We start from the raw sequence: 19,482 nt of genomic DNA on the forward strand, positions 1-19,482 counted from the left end.
ATTAATTGTATTATTTGTAGCATACAAGAGAAGATATTTTAGTAACAGAGAAACTTTTGCCAGTGAAGGACCACTATAATGACTGTAGCATCCTGGTTTCCTTTTCTTTACTTTCTGATACCATCTTTTTCCATTCTCACTTGTACTTTCAGTATAACGCAATTTACTTCCCTGGTATTCCCAACCTTGGACCTTTCATTTTCTTGTGCCAAGAACGTAACAAGCACACATCCTCTCTGAATTGCACAATACACATGACAGGACCATTTAGCCCTTAATATTATTTCTATTTTAATAACCATTTATATTGGTGGTAGTAACAGAGGTAAGGATTTTAAAATATATATGCAATATAAGATATAGCTTTGAATTTATATTAAGTTTTATGTCCCTTTTTAATTTGTGTGAATTTATTTCCAAGAAAAACTAATAACTCTGGCTTGAGCCAGTGACCTCCTCTGTATAAAATAATTTACAGAACAGTGCAATCCTTAGATCCCAGGATCATAATAAACCAAGGCATAAAGATGTGCTACAGCATGTTATGATTATATCACCACAGAGTTCACAGTTTCTTACCTTTTAACAGAGAAACATGATATTTCCTGTAAGAGCAGAGTAATAGGTCTGCTTTGTTAAAAGGGCAGAGATAATCTGCATAGTTTTCTGGTCTATAGGAAGTTCATAATCAACTGACAGTTCATTTAAATCACTATTTCTTAAAGGCATGGTATTAAATATATCTTAAATGAGTGTTATCTAGAATATAGCACATGACAATAATTCTAGGTGTACATGTAATAAAACCCAACTTAGTCACTGAAAACATTAAGAAAATATAAACTTATTACGACAATTGAAACTCATCCATCAGCAGTAAATACTGGAACCAATTTGGTGAATTAAAAAGACGGGATTTTATGATTGCTCACTGATAAATTAATGCTATGTTCAGTTTCATCTTAAAGCTAACCACTTGAGTAATGAGTTCTCAGAGATGACAAACATGTTTCTTTTAAGAATAACTACTTTTCATTTGTTTGAAAGAAAATGTCCAAATTCAAGATCTAATCCTTGCTGAAACTGCTGGATCGCTCTTTAAAATATGGGCTAAGTAGTCACCACAGCAACAGGAATACATTTAATAAAATTGCTAGTGTTTTTAGTGCAGGCTAAATATTATTGTAGGAATTTAAATATTCTTATGGCTTTGGACTGATTGTGCTGGTTGCACAGTACTCTGAATCGTAAGGAAAGTTGTCCTAGAACCTCCTGCTTGCTGTTACTGATAGAGCACCATCTGTGCACGGGGTGTTTTTCAAGAAGTGTAGAACACAAGGTTCTTGACCCGAACAGATTACAGTTGAACTCAGTGGAACAGGAAATACCCAACAAACTTTCCTTGCAAAGCCTGATAACATCGTTAGTGATAAGGTCAGCATGGGAGGGTTTGTGAAAGAAATGGATTTCAAAAAGGAGGGGAGAGGCTTCTAAGCAGGATTCTCAAACTAGAGAGGGAAACACCTATTTGGCAACTGGGCCCAATCCTGTAGGGATGCTTTGAGTATGTCTAAGATCTGATACCTGTCAGACCCCACACTGGAGGGCAGGATACAGGCTGCCAATAGGGGGCAGCACCACATCCACATTGAAGACAGCCAGGGGCACAGGGAAATATAGGGCAACAATGATGGTTTCAACTCCTACAGCATGGGCTACCTGAGCAGCTGATCTGGCTTAGGGGGGCCTAACTTGAGGAAGAGTTTTGCAGCACAGAATCCTGAGTAGAGGGAGGTGCCTATCTCTGCCCAGTCAGCCAGGTGTACTAGGTCAGCTCTCTTAGGCTGGCATTTCATTCCTGGCTAGTTTAGTTAGCTCCCTGCTCAGCTTGCAGGCTTCTAGGTATCCCCTTCTTTTAGGCACGTGTCTCTCCCTGCACATTTTTTAGGGAGCCTAGGAACCTAGCTTGGGGTTGGGGATTCCACTAGGTGACTGGCCATCTAGGGGTTAGGTGTTGCAAAGCTAAGTGGAGCAACACCTACATACCTTTGAAGATCTGGGCTCTTGTACCCACAGAGTCCCACTGAATTCAGTGGGACTCCACAGAAGTATAAGGGTGTTATGCACAAGGGTGTGTATTTGTAGGACTGGGACCCTATGAAATAAAATGAAAGGAATAATCTATTTTATATCATTGAAAGCTCAGGATTTCAATTTAAAATGAAAGTTTATCATCAGTCCTTGATCCTTTAAGTGGGGAAGCTTCCTAATATCATTCCTCTTCCATTGGGACCTTTACTAATTTCCATGGTCATGTTTTCTCTGGTGCGTCTGGGGGTTGGGGGGCTGGGGCTCCTCTGCATCTCCACCAGTTCCCAATTCAAGTTTTCTGTAATGTGCTTCCCGTGTTCGTAACATGTGAGGGGTTCTCTACACCAAACAAACAAGCAAAACTACTTTGTGAGAGAGGATGATCAGAGTAAAGTAAGAGAATGACTCAGGTGGCCCGTCTCTTAGGCAGGCTTTCTGGGACCAGCTCTTTGGGACTTGGTTATCAGCTGGCCTACTGTCTTTAATTAGGGTCTACCTGCAGCCCCTTCTCTTGGGGCACCCTTCTTTACAGCTGGTCCATGATGTTTCAGGGCAGTGAGGCCTCTGAGTGTTTCTTTCTTGGCAGATTACTCTCTGAGGTGTAGCAGTCTTCTTCTTGTTCACCATAACCCAACCCACCCTTGGCGGGTTTTCTCTCTTTAAGAAATCCCGTCCCCCCTTCCCCCGCCCATTTCTTTCCAGTCAGAACAACCCTAACAGGTATACCTCGTTAGCTAGCGCTGAACAAGCCCCAAAACACTCGCTAGTCTCCTCTCCCACAAAGTGAGAGTGTACCCTTCACACTCTCCAGTGTTTTACTGCTACTTTAAAAGCAAACTAATTCAATACTAAAATGTCAGGAGTTCTACAAAAATGTCAAGACAATCCACTTCTATGCACTGCCTAGTACAAAAATAAAAGTAGGCATCTATTTCCCTTGTAGTATCTATTGTACCATTTGGGAATTAGGAGAATGGTGATGTTGGATTAGTTATTGAAGTAGCCTGTTGGAATTGGACCATGCTTTTTGGATAACGAGCGAATGTTCCCTCACACAGCTGCTAACAGGGACTGGTGCCATTTGCCTTGAATGTCCTTAAGATCTATTTGCTAAATGTAGGTAATTTGTTTCCCTCAGTTTTTAACTTTAAGTATATCTATTATACCGCATTTACAAGATACTTCATTTCAATTAACATTTAATTTAGATTTGCCCAAATGCATGCTGTGATTGCTAAATGATTTAAACGTTGTTCTGCTAATTTTGACATAAACCAGGATCACTAAAATTACCTCCTTTCAATGGTATTCTTCTGGAAAAATTGCAGCTTCCTAATGTTATTCTTTCATCACTGCTTTCTAGCAATTTTAAAAGGGTATAAAACAACATATTTTTCTACCAGATGAGTTTTAGCAATATTTCTGTTTAAAATTGTATAATTTTTAACAAGTGCTGAATCCAAATGAAGAATCTGGTACAAATCGAAATTTAGACACATACAAAATGTTGTAAGAGGCATACTTCTACTTTTTGAAATATGATGTCAGAATCTCAGCTGCCATAGCTCAATTGAAATAAATGGTGCTAGGCTGATTTACAGTAGCAGAGAGTCTAGCCTATTATCTTAAATATGATATTCTTAAAATACTGTGAATTTGTGCCCCTTAGTAACACAGGCACCAGAATGTGTATGCACATAAATGCATGCGCCTACTTTTGTAAATTGGTTCCATAAGATACAGCATGCTGCATTGATGTTAAAAAACTACCAGTTAATTCCATCAAATAACAAGAAATGGTTTATTAATTTGTTTCTCATAAATCACATCTATGGTATTAATACCTTATAGTACTTTAGTGGAAAATAATGTAAAACAAATCAAATTTCATTGTAGGCATCAAAAGAAGTAGCAGATTAATTCTGACTTTTTGGCAGTACTCTTACGAATTTTTCATTTCTGATAGCATTGCATGTAGTAATATTTAGGTGGTAAATTAAGGGACAGTGATGGCTGTTCAGTGGTGCATCCCCTTTGTGCTGCTTTTGCTTTGTAGAAGAAGTGGCTTTTAGGCTTTTAAGGAGGAATTTGAATAGAGAGAGGAAGGGTTGTTTGGGCCCCAGTTCACCAAATATGTGCACTCCATATGTTCACTTGGAGTCAATGGGACTTAAGCGCTTTCTTATGTCTGTTGCTGAACAAGGCTGGACTACTGAATCAGGGCTTTGGAGCAGAAGTTGTGGAAGACTGTTCCAAGTCTAACCCATGCTTACAAAATGTGACTCTCTCTTTCTCTTGTGACTGAACCACATTGAGGCTTATGAGCCTACTAATGGAGCAAGGTTATTTGGTTGAGGTAGTTGGATGTTTGAAGATCAAGAAGTCCCACATTTGATTTCCTCATCAGAGACGACTTCTTTAGAGGTGTTGCATTACATGAGTGTAAGGGAATCAGCATGTTTAACATTCGCACAGGAATTCAGTAGCTGGTAGCCAGACTAAAAATTGTTAGCAAAATTATACAGTTTTTATTCTTAAAACTATTTAAAGCAATGCCACATTATTACACATTTGGTTGCACATATCACTAATGGTTTATGAATATATATTCTTCTTCATAGATTAATTTCTATATACTAGTGAAGGCAATCTACACCCTTGGACACAGTGCATCTCTGATTGCTCTAACGACAGGAAGTATAATTCTTTGTCTTTTCAAGTAAGTACCTCGCATGAACAAAAATAAGCAAGAAAATAGGAAAATATTTTAAAATCCTTGTTTGTTTTATGATTATTCAGATGTTTAGAAAATTGATGATTTTTACACTTCGAAGAATTTAATAACAAATAATAGTTGCATTCGTAACTTGAATTTATGTTTGCACCTCTCATATCAGAGGATTCCAGAGAACTTTAGAAATTCATACATAGTACAACCTACATGCACAAGATTAGACCAGATCTAAACGATTTAATGCTTTATTGATCAAAATCAACACCTTGAATTGTACCTGAAAATAAATGGAAAGCCAGTCAATACTAACCAAGTGAGCAGCCATGTTCTGGTGAAGCTTCTCGGTGGTCTCCAAGTGTGTTCTAATTTCGAGTGTCTTCAGTAATGATTCCTGAAAGTCAAAAAGGTGGTGAGATAGTGAAGAGAAATACCATAGTCACAGTGCTTTTGTTAAATGGAGATGGACAAATGCTCTCCTGGCCATTGACACTACTTGAGATTCTGGGAGTAACCCACAATTCAGATTGGTTCACAGAATAAAGAAGGGCAGGAATATATTATGGGAACAGATACCTTCAGATGCCTGCTTATGAGTTTCACCTCCTCCTGCCTACTAGCATCACCTTTATCTTCTTCAAACTAAGCTTCAGCCAACTTTCTTTCATCCATGCCTGCAATCTCCACCAGGTACTGAGAGCTGAGAAAAGGCATCGTCCAGCTTCAGCAAAAAGAAGATGTCGAGCTGCATGTTATCTGCAGCATGGTGGCGCCAGAGCCCCAGCCCTGCCACAATCTACCACAAGGACGAGATCTTTTGTGGTCTTTCTGCAAAGAACGAACAGAGCAATTTCAGGAGTAATCTCCTCTATCCTAGTTAAGGTCTGCAAGCAAATCAACACCACCTTGTGTTCAACACTGTAAATGGCTATTAGTGCATTTGAAGGACTCGCGCATAGACTCCTGACTTATGTCCATCGCTAGAAGGTAGTCAGTTGGTGAGACTGAAAACCACCTTCGTGCCTGAAGCAAGACTGAAGAGGGGTTGGGAAAGTAAGAAGAATCCACAGGACATCAATGTACGCCTTATCACAGACTCCTCAAAACCGTCACCCAAAAAAGGCAGGTTAAAGAGAATCAATTTGTTTCCCATGCAACAAAGAAATGCTTACTTTAGGAAAGCTAGTCCCCTGGGAGATAATGTCTGTCACTAGCAATGGAAATGAGCACAAACCAATATGTGTAGGTACACTTCATTCACACAGTATCGACAAAATGGGGTATTGTATATATTGGGATCATTTTTTGGGAGGTGGGGATATTTTTAGAATTTCCAGTCCCCCTCCCTTCTACCCAATTAATGTATCCTCAGTGATAAATCACACTTTGGAATATTGGCTTGAGAATCTGATGCAAATGCCTTTAAAAACCAATATCTTGCAAGGGGTGATCTAAGGATAATAGGTAGTGAAAGGCTCCATTTCCCATTCTCCAGGATCAGAGTAGCTGAAAACACCTTTATTAGCTATTTATATTTATATTGAAGAGGCAGTTATTGTCTGACAGGATCCCAAGGTGCTTTACAGAAAGTACCAATGTATTGTATATAAGGATCCACTGAAATACATCCATCTTTGGGATGGAGCCATCCGGCCTATACAATAGTATTTAAGAGAAGTAAAGAATAACTTCTTCAAATGAAACTCCTGGGAGGAATTTCTGGCAATTACACTAGTGGGTTAAAAATTAAAAGTTACTAAAGCAACAAAAAAAAAAAATCTAAATCCTAACTTCATCCAACAGGATTAAAGTTTGAATTTTTGATGTTAGTAATACATAGGATTTTTAAAACTGTGCATTGATGCACACAACTACATCGGTGGAATTGGACATGCTTTCCTCAAAATCTATAGCATTTATCCCTGAACACGTGCACCATTATTTTCTGTAACAAAGTTCTGGGGTGGAAGGAATTCAATTTAACTGTGGGTGCCTGTATGTACGTATAACAAATATATAAAACCTCTCATTTAGCTGGCTCTGTTTGCTTCCTAGTCTAGCACATATTAAGGAGTTATGAATAGCAGAACTGACACAACTTCAATGCTTTCTGATCTTTATTTAATGTACAGGATACTATTTATGGCTAGTCATGCTAAAATTAGGGCAATTAGATGAGAAAAGGAAATTTTGTTTCAGAAAGTTTCACACATTTGCAAGGTTCTCTTGTACACTCTTCCTAAAATTGAAAATTCTTTATGTACTTGCAGAGTTGGGGATAAATTCAACCCTGGGTTTTCAGTCATTGCAGAAATCCAATCTGGATTCTGACTAGTTTTCCTACCAAAGGGCAGATTCTGAAGTATTTTAAGGGGAAGGAATTATGACTCTAGCATCTCTTTGATAGATTTGTTAATCCTAAATTGCCAGCCAGAGATACTGAGCTCCTAAACTCTCTTGCTATTCAAAATTGTACCAATTTTTCAAATGTCAAGGCTTTTTCATCCCAGGTGACACTTTGTATGAACATTATGATTAGAATTGGTTGAAAATTTTCTGACAGTTTTTCATCAGAAAATGCTGAGTTGTCCAAATAAACATGCTCCACAGGAATGTTGCAATTTTGATGAAATTTTGATGAGAAAAAAAATCAAATGACCTTATTGGAACAAAACATTGCAACTTTTCATTTCAAAACTGCTTTTCATTTTGAATTTTTTATATTGTATAATAATAATAATACCTCATTCTGATGCAGTGCTTTTCATCAGTTGATCTCAAAGCACTTTACAATTGAGGTTAATATCATTGCCCCATTTTACAGAGGGATAACTGAGGCACAGGGAGGAGAAGTGACACAAGGTCACCCAGCAGGGCAGTGTCAGAAGTGGGAATAGAATCTACATCTCCCAGTCCAGTGCTCTGTCCATTGTGCCACACTGCCCCTTATACAATTTTTATTCAGTCAAAATCAAAATGAAACATTTCAATTGACCCAAAACAAAATGTTGTTTAAAATTTCATATTGTGGAAAATATCAAAATTTGCTATTTCTGCTTTGTATAAAACTTTTTGTATATCTGACTTTGCTGCTGTTTGCATATATGCAGATTTCTACACATACAGAAATCTAGCAACTATCACTACAGTAAGGGCCTGACCTGCAAGGGCCCTGAGCACCTATCATTTTCACTGAACTGCAAGAGTACAGCATCTCTCAGGAGCACCTAGCTCCTGGCAGGATTAGACTTTTATTCTTTCAAATCCAGCATGAGAGAGAAACATGTTGTTCCTATTAATTATCCAAGGAAAATAATTAGATGCCTGGAATGTGACCTTGGCTTTCATAGGGATGTATTAAGCCATGTACTATAATAGCAATGGACCCTCAGCTGCTTTTGGATGTCTCAGGCCCTGCATCATCAAAGCTCTTAAGCATATGCACAGCCATTGAAGTCAATGGAAGCTGAGCAAGTGTTTAAAGTAAATCATGGGATTATGTCCTTTGCTGAATAGGCCAAAAATTCATTTTGCATCTCTGCCACGCTAGAAGGTTATGACTTCTTCTCTCAGATGCAGAGCTGACCACAATTGACCACGCTTTTGTCACCTCCAGAATGGGTTATTTAATGTTCTTTGCATAAGTCTATGCCGGAAGACCACTCAGAAGCTTCAGAATGCAGTCATCTGCCATAAAATTCTATTCTGTCTGCATTCCTTTAATAACAACAATATTCTCGAATCTGTACTAGTTTTCAGCTGCAGTTCAAGGTGTTGCTTTTTACTGATAAAATCCTGAGTGGTTTGGTTCCTGTCTGCCTTATAGATTCCCTCTCTCCTCTGCTGTTTAGTGAGATCAGCTAGGATAAATGCTGCATTAAAAGACAAGGTGCTGGAGAAAGGGTGTTTCAGGTGATAGGTCCTTGCCTCTGGAACCTACTTCCCACTAGAGTTTTTTGATTTTCCTGGCACACTGAAAACCTCATCTGTTTCCAAGCTTTCAAAGAGTAAAGGTTTTAAGTAAGTGCAGTCCAATTTGTATTTTTGTATGTACAATATTTCTGAATTGTTTATACATTCACCTGCATCCCAGGATGTCCATACTTTATGAATCAAAATACTGGAATTAAAGACAGAAAACTCCAACAAGAAAACATTAGGAAGGGGTATTTCAGAAATTTAGCCAGAAGAGCTAGGCTTTTCACTGGGAATCTAGAAGACAAAGGCTAGAGCACACCAAAAATAGAAAATGAAAAATCACCTTTATTATATACTCTTCATGGTAAAAAATGGCAGCAGGGCCTTTTAATCTGTGACACTGAAAGGGTGTCAAAGATGCCTTAATTGTATCCACTGGTCAGAATTTTTTTTTTAAACCCTGAAAGGGGACTTATTCAGGGTCACACACAGAGAAAGGGCAGGTACTCACTACAGGTTCATTTCACTAAGAAACAGTTTAAGACTAATCAAAAGACTGTACGATAGCCTTTCTGTCCTGGAAACTAAAATGCTTTTTTCAAAAAAATCTCTTCTTTAATGTAGAAAACTTCACTGCACGCGGAACTACATCCATCTGAACTTGTTCCTCTCTTTCATTCTAAGAGCAATCTCTGTTTTAGTCAAGGATGATATTCTTTATTCCAATTCCAACACAGCTCACTGTTCAGAGGATCAGTCGTCATGGGTAATGAAGCTTTTTTGGCTACACTGTGTAATATTTTTGCCTTTTAACCCTCTCCACCTCTGCATCCCTGGTGAATTTTTGGGAACACTAAGTTGTCAGTGGAGGGAGCTGTGAGAGAACTAGTGTCAGGTAGAACTGAGATGCAACTGCAGGAGAAGAAAGGGAGCAGAAGAGCTGGGAGGTGAGCTAATGCAGCTTTGGATATTCAGGCAGGTAGCAGAGGAATTTCAGTTATCAAAAAAACAGAATCAGCCATGGCCCAGGATAACTATGACAGCAAGGAGGTGGGGTAAGTCAGGGTAGAGGTTAGAAGTGGAAGATAAATCAGCCGGGAAATGGGAAAGGCTAGATGTTCTGAGAAGGCTCTTGCAGCTGTATCTGGAGTCAGAGGAGGGGCATTAAGGGAGGGAGAGCAATAAGAGACTGAGTGGGTATTTGTAGGAGAGAAAGAGGGCTCTAGCAACCAAGCCACACCCCCAGAAGGTGATGGAGGGCTGTCATCTGCATTCATGACAAACCATGTGGCACAGTAGGGATAAGGCATTAACATAGTATGCAGGGTTGCAAAATCTCAGAGGTTGAGAAGGTTGCACAGTTAAATGGTATATCACATTGTACAGAGCAGTGGTTTTCAAAGTTCGGGTTACGACCCAGTATTGGGTCGCGGAATCCAAGGCACTGGATGGCCTTGCTCAGCACCCAGGGACCCTGGTGGCTGGCCAGTAAAAACTAGTAGTCCTTACCCATTCTGACACAGTCCTGGAAGTGGCCAGCAGCACGTCCAGCTCATATGTAGGGGGGCCACGGAGCACAACCAGTGGGAGCTGGAGGGGGGGGTGCCTGCAGGCAAGAGCTGCGCTGAGCCGCTTGCACGCCTCACCCAAGGAGCCAGACCTGCTGCTGGCCTCTTCCGGGGCACAGTGCAGTCCACCATGCCAGGACAGGCGGGAAGCCTACCTCTGCACCGCTGACCAGGAGCCACCGGAGGTAAGCCCGTGCCCCAACCAGCCCTGAGCCCCCCAAACCCGGGGCCCCTTCCTGCACCCCAACCCCCTCATCCCCGGCCCCAGTTTTCTTCAACTGGGTCACCAGAAAAAAAGTTTGAAAACCACTGGCATAGAGTATCCCCATCTCCTTGGTTTGGAGCAGAACTGCTGCAAAATAAATCTGCGGACACTGCTGAAGACCTCAGAGAATTTAATTTACAGTGTTTTTTCCCCTGCCCATTGTGGCTAAATTTAGAGTATAGAAAAAACTGAAGAAAAATGCAGTGTAATATTTTTGTATTGATAAAGCTACATTCTTCCATTGTGCAAACCTTTTCCAAGTGACTCTTAAGCTATATTTACACAATCCGTCAATTGAAACACTCTCACTGTAGAAATACTTAACACTGGCACTGTAAAATCATTGTAAACAGGTCACTTGGATTGACATCTCAGGGAGTCAAGAATGCTCAAAGCCTTGCAGGATTAGGCTCTTGGCCCTGATCATGCCTATTTGCACCCAAGTCGTTTCTGTTTTTGTCCTGCAATTACTCTTGTTTGCAGCTGGATATTCTTGCAGTTGGACTGGTCTAGATCAATGTGCTGTTCTCTAATTTCTGTTGCATTGTTGTTGAGATGATCTGATGTTGCTTGGAATAGGTACTGCTTCTTACACTATTTGAACCCTGGTTTAGTTATGTAACAGCTTGGAGAGTTTGACTCTCACATCATGTTTATGCATTCCACAGAGCTATTTGTGCTCTTGGCACAGCTCTTTTAAAACGAACAGTTTCTAAAACGGAATAACTTTTTTTACACAATTTGGCTGGCTGGTGGCATCTATTCATTGGCTGGGAACTGCCTCAGCTACAGGCTTAACTTCAAGAGGGAGGGCAAAAGACTTCGAAGAGGAGTAAATGGACACAAAGTGTATCATGACTTTGAGTCAAGATAAAGCCTTCTAACCCTGAATGCCATGCCGTAATCAGGTTGTAAAGAGAATTAAGCATCAAACCACATTTTAATTTACAGTTTAAAAAGTTACATTTTCCCCTGTGTGAAACCCTCTGCACATTTCCTTGTAGCATCAGATATCTTAGAACGGTACATTCTGAAAAACATCACACAGACTATAAATTGCAGAGGTCATAATGGAGTGATGCATTCTGGTTGTCTTTAACAAATTGGGAAACACTAGAGAATTTCACAGTGTGGGAAAAATATTTTTGATGGTACAGTCAAATTTTTATTTTCTAGATATCCTTACATCCTGACCAGTGGGACTGCATTTGGTACCTAATTCTATATTTTTCACTTTGACCTTTGAAAATTCACAAAGGCAAATTTTTGTTATTTTTCTAACAAATTAAAACCTCTAGGAAACTTTTAGGAAAACCTATAAAGTTATATGTGTTTATTATCTTAATTGATGGTCTTTGGTATCTTCCTTTTTTAATGTTTATGTCATGATGATTTCAAGGTTTCTGAGTAAATTGGCTGCAAGGAAGCCATAGAAATAAAGTTTTGGCTAACTAAATTCCTTTGTATAAGCATTCTTTATACTTTAAATGCATCTCCTTATTTCTAGGGGCCATTGAAAAATAACTTTTCTATATATTGTACATTGACATACAGGAGAGATAAGAGAACATAATATAGAGAGAGCTTGGGTCTGTAGAAAAATGTTTGTAACAAAATATTACTGCATTTTCTTTTCAAGAAGTTTAATCCTTGTTTGTTTGTAACACTTCAGGTTGGCTGCAAGGCTAGTTTGGTATTTTTCCAATATTGTGTTATGGCAAACTTTTACTGGCTCTTAGTTGAAGGACTTTACCTCCACATCCTCCTTGTGGTAATATTCTCTCCTAACAGACATTTCACAGTCTATCTTCTGATTGGCTGGGGTAAGTACTTAAATATATACATATTTTATTCTTATTTTTAGCTATGGATTGGTCAGGCTCAGTGTTTCCCACTGAGATAACATTATCTTCGATTAGACAGATACCGTCCATGGGCCTGATTCCACAGGCTAAGACAGCCCCTTTATTCTGTTCCACCAATGCAAATCTAGCCACCAAAAAATTGTTCTGGCATAAAAGGATGTAGAGCTGGCACAAAGGCTCCATGCCACTCCCTCACAGGCCACTGCACAGTGACTATGTAGAGGGTATTGCCAGGAAAAAGTGGATATGTCCAGAACATTTCTGTTTTCTCAAGTATTCCCACAGACCTGACTGCCCCTTGGAAACCATCAGCAGCTGGGCACAAGCTAAGGCAGCCTTGAGGTTATCCTAATCAGTGTCGGGCTGGTTGACCCCAGAATAAGGGACGTGCAAAGCCACCATTCTCCTTCCCTCTCACATGTCCAGTTCCTGTGTCTGAATGGAGCTCAGATTCAGTGATGAATCAGGCCCCACATGTTCATTGTATTCTTTAAAAGTCAGGAGTGACTTTAATGCCTTCAGTGAAATGTGGTGTTAGAAGCACTTGCTTATGCCCCATTGTACAGGAAAACACTATGGAAGCTATCCTTCACATTGCTGCCAATTCACCTTAGATGCTTGCCAGAGAAATGGCTCTGTCTTTGCTGGGAATCTCTTGAACTGCAAAGAATGCCAAACACTGTGATGATGTGATGGGCATGGGTACGATATAAGATCAGGCCACTAAATTCATTTTCAATTGTAAAATGGGATTTGAATTCAACTTCCGACAGTGAAAGTTGGACCCAGTAACTCTTTGTGCCAGCCAGTCCCTTATTCTTCATCTTTAATATACTTTCCAACATACTGTAAATATTTTTGTTTCATTTTTACATACTGATTCCTTTCATACCCGAGAGCCAAAGGAAGGTTTTATAGATGTGAAGCCCTTAGAAACTGATCATAAAAGTATACTTGGGTGTAACTGGGAAATGGGAGTGAACCAGTCTGTGTGAATGCTTTTTTGTAAAATGATTTGCACATTACATTTCATTCCTAATATCCATCTTCATTTAGTCCAGGGATGCATAGCATTTGTATCCCTAAGGGTCACACTCAGGAGCCTGAAGGTGTGCATCCTTTGTATGTTCTGTAAGAAATAAATGCACTCACCTGTAATAATTGCTTGTGCTTGTCTTCATTGGGAGATGGATAGAAATTGTTTGCAACCTGCCGCTGGTCCCCACCCTGCAGCTACAGCTACACTTTATTATTCCATGTGCTGCATTTGCTTCATGCCAGAGCTTGCGTATTCTAGTAGTGGATTGTTACAAGAGGGGTAACAATCCATAGATTGTTCATAGATTTTTACAATCATTCACTATAACAAACTATAATTTCTTAGGAATTCCTACAGTATTCATCATCTTGTGGACAGTGACAAGGATCTTTTTAGAGGACACAGGGTAAGTAGCTAGGAGGACCTGGTGCTGGCCGCTTCCCGGGGGTGGCAATCCCATGGACCGGATCCAAAGCCCTGAGGGGCCGGATCTGGCCCGCATGCCATAGTTTGCCCACCCCTGGTCTATCAGCTCATCCACTTTGCTAACTGTAATATCTGAATAAAACTGTGGCATGATTTTAATATGCATCTCCATTTATAATGGTGTGCCTCCCTAAGTTTCTATGTAAGGGAGTCAGAATTTAGACTAGCATCCCTGGTAATTGTGGGTGCAGAGCACCTCACAGGATTAGGCTCTAGATGACTTAGAAACTCTTGTAAGTGGCATCTGCAATAGCTGGTACAGATGATGGATTATTCCTAATTTCTCAGGGAACCTATTTGCAATACCTCTAAAAAAATAAACTCAAAATGATGCTGTTCTTGAATTGGTACCTTGCTATGGTCATCACAGCTGGAAGCTTACAAACTATTAAATGTTTCTGCTATTTAAGGTTTATCACTTGTAGCTTCTATTCTCTCAGAAGTTTTAAGCTCTGCTTCTTCAGAAGTGCTCAGTACATACTGAAGTCAACAGGGGCTGTGCGCACTGAGAATGACTGACTGTAAAGTTAGATGGTCATTGAAGGGTAAAATGGCTTGGGGTGGAAAACTGAACAAATTATTTAAAGGGAAAAATGAGAGTCCAGTTTTTCAGATGAAGGCTTATTCTTAATATTTCCCACACCAGTTCCACTCATCTGTAACCCAAATAGTCCAGCAGTAAATTATATCCTTTTAATTGTATCTGTCAGTTATGTCAGATCATTCTGCTGCCCCAGATACTAAACTAAACTCTTATTGGAAAAGTGTCATGACATAAAGAGTGAAACTAAACTTGAGAGTCCCCCACAGTATTTGCCTGGGTTTCTTCTAACACTGCTCTGTTACATCTCTGTTTTAATTGATTTGAATGTGCACATTAAAACCCAGTGAAAATAAAAATAAAAGCAGGAGAATATCAAATTATGTTGCTTAGAATTCACAAGAGCAGACTATTTTTGTTTTGACTTGTAAATCCAAAACACTTGTCTTCACATACCTCACGTGCCAAATAAAATTAGTATTAACATAATTTTCCCTTTTACTCTTTTTATAGTTGCTGGGATACGAATGAACACAGTGGTCCTTGGTGGGTTATACGATTACCAATTTTAGTTTCTATTATAGTAAGTAAACTACATTTTGCAATATGAATTATATATAAGTTTGCAGCCTTGTGCAGTGAATAGGCAAAAACTCCATTGTAATGAAATAAATTACTTTGTAGGGGAGATTTTAAACACATGCCCAGGTTATTTAAACTCATTGCCTTTAAAATTCAGCTGCCTCCTATTAAATGACTGGTTGGGTTTGTTTGTTTGTTTGTTTGTTTGTTTGTTTGTTTGAAACTCTTGCGAGTTCAAGAACCTTGGGGGAAGAAAACATCAAGTTAAACTTTTCATGTGGATTATAGATTTACTTTTGTTTATAAATATTATTACAGTGGAAAAGACTGACAGCTGTGTATATCTTTTCTTAACTAGTAGCCTAGAATTACATACATTAGACATTTACACAGAAGGACATTTTTAGCATGCTGCACAGGGATTGTGCTGCATAGAGTTCATTAATGTTAACTGAACATGTGCAGTTAAATTCTTGTTCATTGTGCTGAAGATGTACTCATTAGTGTGCATAACAATAGCTTTACCTCCAGTGCAAAATACAAACACAAATGCAATCATGCATTTTTTACAAATTAGCTGTAGCCTTCAGCATCTCATTTGGTAATATTTTGCGGCTTCTGAATTACAGTGTTCATTAAGGGCCTAATTTAGCAAAGCACTTAAGAATGAGCTTAACTTAAAGTGCATGCCTAAGTGAGGTGCTGAATCGGGGCCTAAATAGACAGTCTACTCACTGAATGATTTATTTCGGAGTGGTAGCCCTCTTAGTCTGTATCAGAAAAAAGAACGAGGAGTACTTGTGGCACCTTAGAGACTAACACATTTATTTGGGCTTAAGCTTTTGTGGGCTAAAACCAACTTCAACAGATGCATGGAGTAGAAAATACAGTAGGAGGAGATATATATGTATATATACAGAGAACATGAAAAAATGGGCGTTGCCATACCAACTCTAACAAGACTAATCAATTAAGGTGGGCTATTATTAATCACACCAGCCACACCATCAGGGGCTCGTTCACCTGCACATCTACCAATGTGATATGTGCCAGCAATGCCCCTCTGCCATGTACATTGGCCAAACTGAACAGTCTCTGTGCAAAAGAATAAATGGACACAAATCAGACGTCAAGAATTATAACATTCAAAAACCAGTCAGAGAACACTTCAACCTCCCTGGACACTCAATTACAGACCTAAAAGGGGCAATTCTTCAACAAAAAAACTTCAAAAACAGACTCCAACTAGAAACTGCAGAACTGGAATTAATTTGCAAACTGGACACCATTAAATTAGGCTTGAATAAAAACTGGGAGTGGATGGGTCATTACACAAACTAAACGCTATTTCCCCATGCTAATTTTTTCCCTTCTGTTACTCAGACCTTCTTGTCAACTGTTTGAAATGGGCCATCCTGATTATCACTACAGAAGGTTTTTTTCTTCTGCTGATAATAGCCCGCCTTAATTGATTAGTCTTGTTAGAGTTGATATGGCAACCCCCATTTTCTCATGGTCTCTGTATATATATATCTTCCTCCTGTATTTTCCATTGCATGCATCTGATGAAGTGGGTTTTATCCCACGAAGCTTATGTCCAGATAAATTTACTAGTCTCTAAGGTGCCACAAGTATTCCTCATTCTTTTTGAATGATCTATGTGTTAATCCAAAGGACCTTATTCCTCCTTCATAAGAGTGAGTTCTGCATTGTTTAAACAAGACAGGGCAAAAGGTGGTTCCTGGGTGAATTTACATGAAATGAAGATTCACCAACATGAATGTTTTTCTACATAATGGGTGGACACTCAGCAGATGTACAGCATGAAGGGAAGCAAAAGTCCAAAAGGAGTTGGAGAAGTAAGGAGATCACGCTGAATGATAAAAACAAAATAAATCATACAAAATATTTCAAAAGTGCAAAATTAAAGCTCCTACTGAGCACTTTTGATTTAAACAACTACTCTGTATGCAGCTAGGGTTGCCAGCTTTCTAATCGCACAAAACCAAACACCCCGACCCTTCTCCGAGGCCCCACCCCCACTCATTCCATCCCCCCTCCCTCTGTGGTTCGGTGTCCCAGAAAATAACGCTTCAAGCTGACCCTTGAAAAGTCCTAGAACTTGCAATATCTGAAGACAGCAGTTAGAGCTGTCTAACTCTAGTTAGACAGTTATGTTAGACAGTGCATATTGACAGACTTGTTGGTGCTCTAGGATTCCTGCAAAGGCTGGGAAGCCTGTTTGGTGGAGGAGAGGATGCTTAATGAAACTCTTATGAGTCTTAAACTGACCAAATCTTAATTTGATTCTAGAGTTACACTGAGGTACAACCAGCCCTCTGTTTTTTAAATCGGTAATTGAATTGATATAGTAATAAAGTATGGAAATGTCCATGTACATGGACTGTGTTGGCTCAGGTTGTGTACACATTTGGGATTGGCTGTCTTTTTCCAGATCGGTTTTCTCTCCTGAGCAACATGCTTTAAGGGGTGAGAACAACAAAACAGAGGCTTGTGCTTCTGCTACTTAAGGTGTAAATAAAATCACACTCCTGTCGGATTCAGATGTTAATTCCAGATGTTAATTCTGTATCTGTGGTGTTAATTTGTGAAAGAGCAGTTCACAGTGGATTTGGGCCATTTGCAGAGAGCTGAACTGCACTGCCAAAAGAAGTAGGAATGGACATTCAATCCCCCAGTGCAACAGATGAGTTAAGGTGCAATAGTTACTTTGGTCTAGATTGTCTTTCCACCTAATGTTTGATAAGAGGCAGAGCCTACCTGTGCCAGCACAGGAATAGCCCTGGAAAGCTGTCAGAGTTACAAATCGTGTCATGTTTCCCCCACTTCTCAAAGGGGAAAGTAAATTGTTGTACGCATGATGCAACTTGTTCAGCTCTGTGGGGGAAGATCAAGGTTCCATCTACTCTCCACCGCACCCACCTGTCATTAAGGGAATAGCAGCTTTATGCAGCCTTCTCTAATCCCTGTGCCTGGATTCTTAATCCAGGTAAGCGCTATGTGATTTTATGCACCCTGTGCAGATATATAGGAGTAGGTTAAAATCTAGCCATTTATTATTAGTTAGATAACTCTACAAGTGTACACATGCCCTAATTTTCACACCCAGGTGCCTGACATTAAGCACCCAGAAGAACTGGCCGGAGTATCCACAATTCCCACTGAAATCTAAAGGTGATGCCTGTGTTAAAGTGAGGCCACTTTTCTTTAGATGCCTAAATGTAACTTCTGGCAAACAAGTTTGAAGTTTGAAACTTGTTTGCCAGAAGTTAAGTAGCAGAAGCACTAGGCTCTGTTTTGTTGTTCTCAGCCCTTAAAGCAAGCTGCTCATGGAGCTTTGCAAAACACACTGTATAAGAAAACAAAGTCCTGCTGCCCCAAAGAGTGTGCAGCCTGCCGCAAATAAATGGGATACATGAGACAACCATTAGAAGCAAGACATTATGGACAAGTTGTCAGTAAGGAGATTAAGGTAGGAAAGCTGTGAAAGAAGTTGTTTTTGAGGAAGGCTTTCATGAAGCAAAAGGAAGGTAACTGGAATATTTGAAAAGGGAGGCTGTTCTGTACTCACCAGATGGACTAGCGTGAAAGTAGGTCCAAAGTGGAGTGTGAGAGATGGAGCAAGAAGGGGTATTTGATGAAGTGGGAGCAGAGAGAGACAAAATGAGAGTTGTGTGGCATTCTGAATATGAGGATGAGAGTATACATGTATTTCGGAAGGAAAAGCAAAGCAAGTGAAGGGACTCGAGCAGGATTTACCTCTAATAGGTATAACAAACCAACCTTCACTCAGTATTCCCCTTGTTGGCATTAGTTTCAATGTTACTTCCAATTATTTTAGCTGGTTTAGGGGATTGCATTTAATCAGCTGTTGATTGCTCTAAAACAGCATTCTCAAAGTGAGTTCTTCAGGGTCAGTCCTCACAGTCAATTCAGCATGTCAGAGGCCTTCCCCTGGTCTTTCCTCTGAACATTTTTGGCCTGAGAAATGTTCCTTGGCAGCCTTCCATGCGTCATGCTGTGCACATTTCAGAGCCTCTCTGATTTCTTTAATTGGAGATGTATTATGCCAAACAGTTCATTTGGAGTACCACCCATGTTTTCAATTTGGCAAATGCCGCCACGGCAATCCTCTTCCTTCCCCTCTCCCATACAGACTGCTCTCATTTGTGTGTCTTTTCAGGTGGACACAAATCTGAATTAATAGGCTTTCAGAAACCAGAAGCAGTCATGTATCATATCAACATAAGAGAGTTGTGTCCCTCTTGTTGTGACATTAAAACTTCTGTAAAGGACTAAATAACAAGAAGGAAGTAATAAAAAGAACATTTTAAGTGATACATGTACTCGCAGTGTAATCGGTTCAAAAGTTACT

General features: G+C 39.7%; 1 protein-coding gene across 1 annotated transcript in view; it reads left to right on the top strand.

Moving 5' to 3' along the window:
• Positions 1–19,482, top strand: part of VIPR2 (vasoactive intestinal peptide receptor 2) — an 84,852-nt gene that overhangs the window by 52,468 nt on the left and 12,902 nt on the right. The window contains exons 5-9 of the mRNA XM_048837639.2: positions 4,713–4,810; positions 9,365–9,506; positions 12,246–12,396; positions 13,823–13,883; positions 15,018–15,087. Of these exons, the coding sequence (XP_048693596.1) occupies positions 4,713–4,810; positions 9,365–9,506; positions 12,246–12,396; positions 13,823–13,883; positions 15,018–15,087 (522 nt within the window). The remainder of the gene's footprint in view (positions 1–4,712; positions 4,811–9,364; positions 9,507–12,245; positions 12,397–13,822; positions 13,884–15,017; positions 15,088–19,482) is intronic.

Source organism: Caretta caretta, chromosome 2 (genome assembly GCF_965140235.1).
Source record: "Caretta caretta isolate rCarCar2 chromosome 2, rCarCar1.hap1, whole genome shotgun sequence".
Lineage (NCBI taxonomy): Eukaryota > Metazoa > Chordata > Testudines > Cheloniidae > Caretta > Caretta caretta.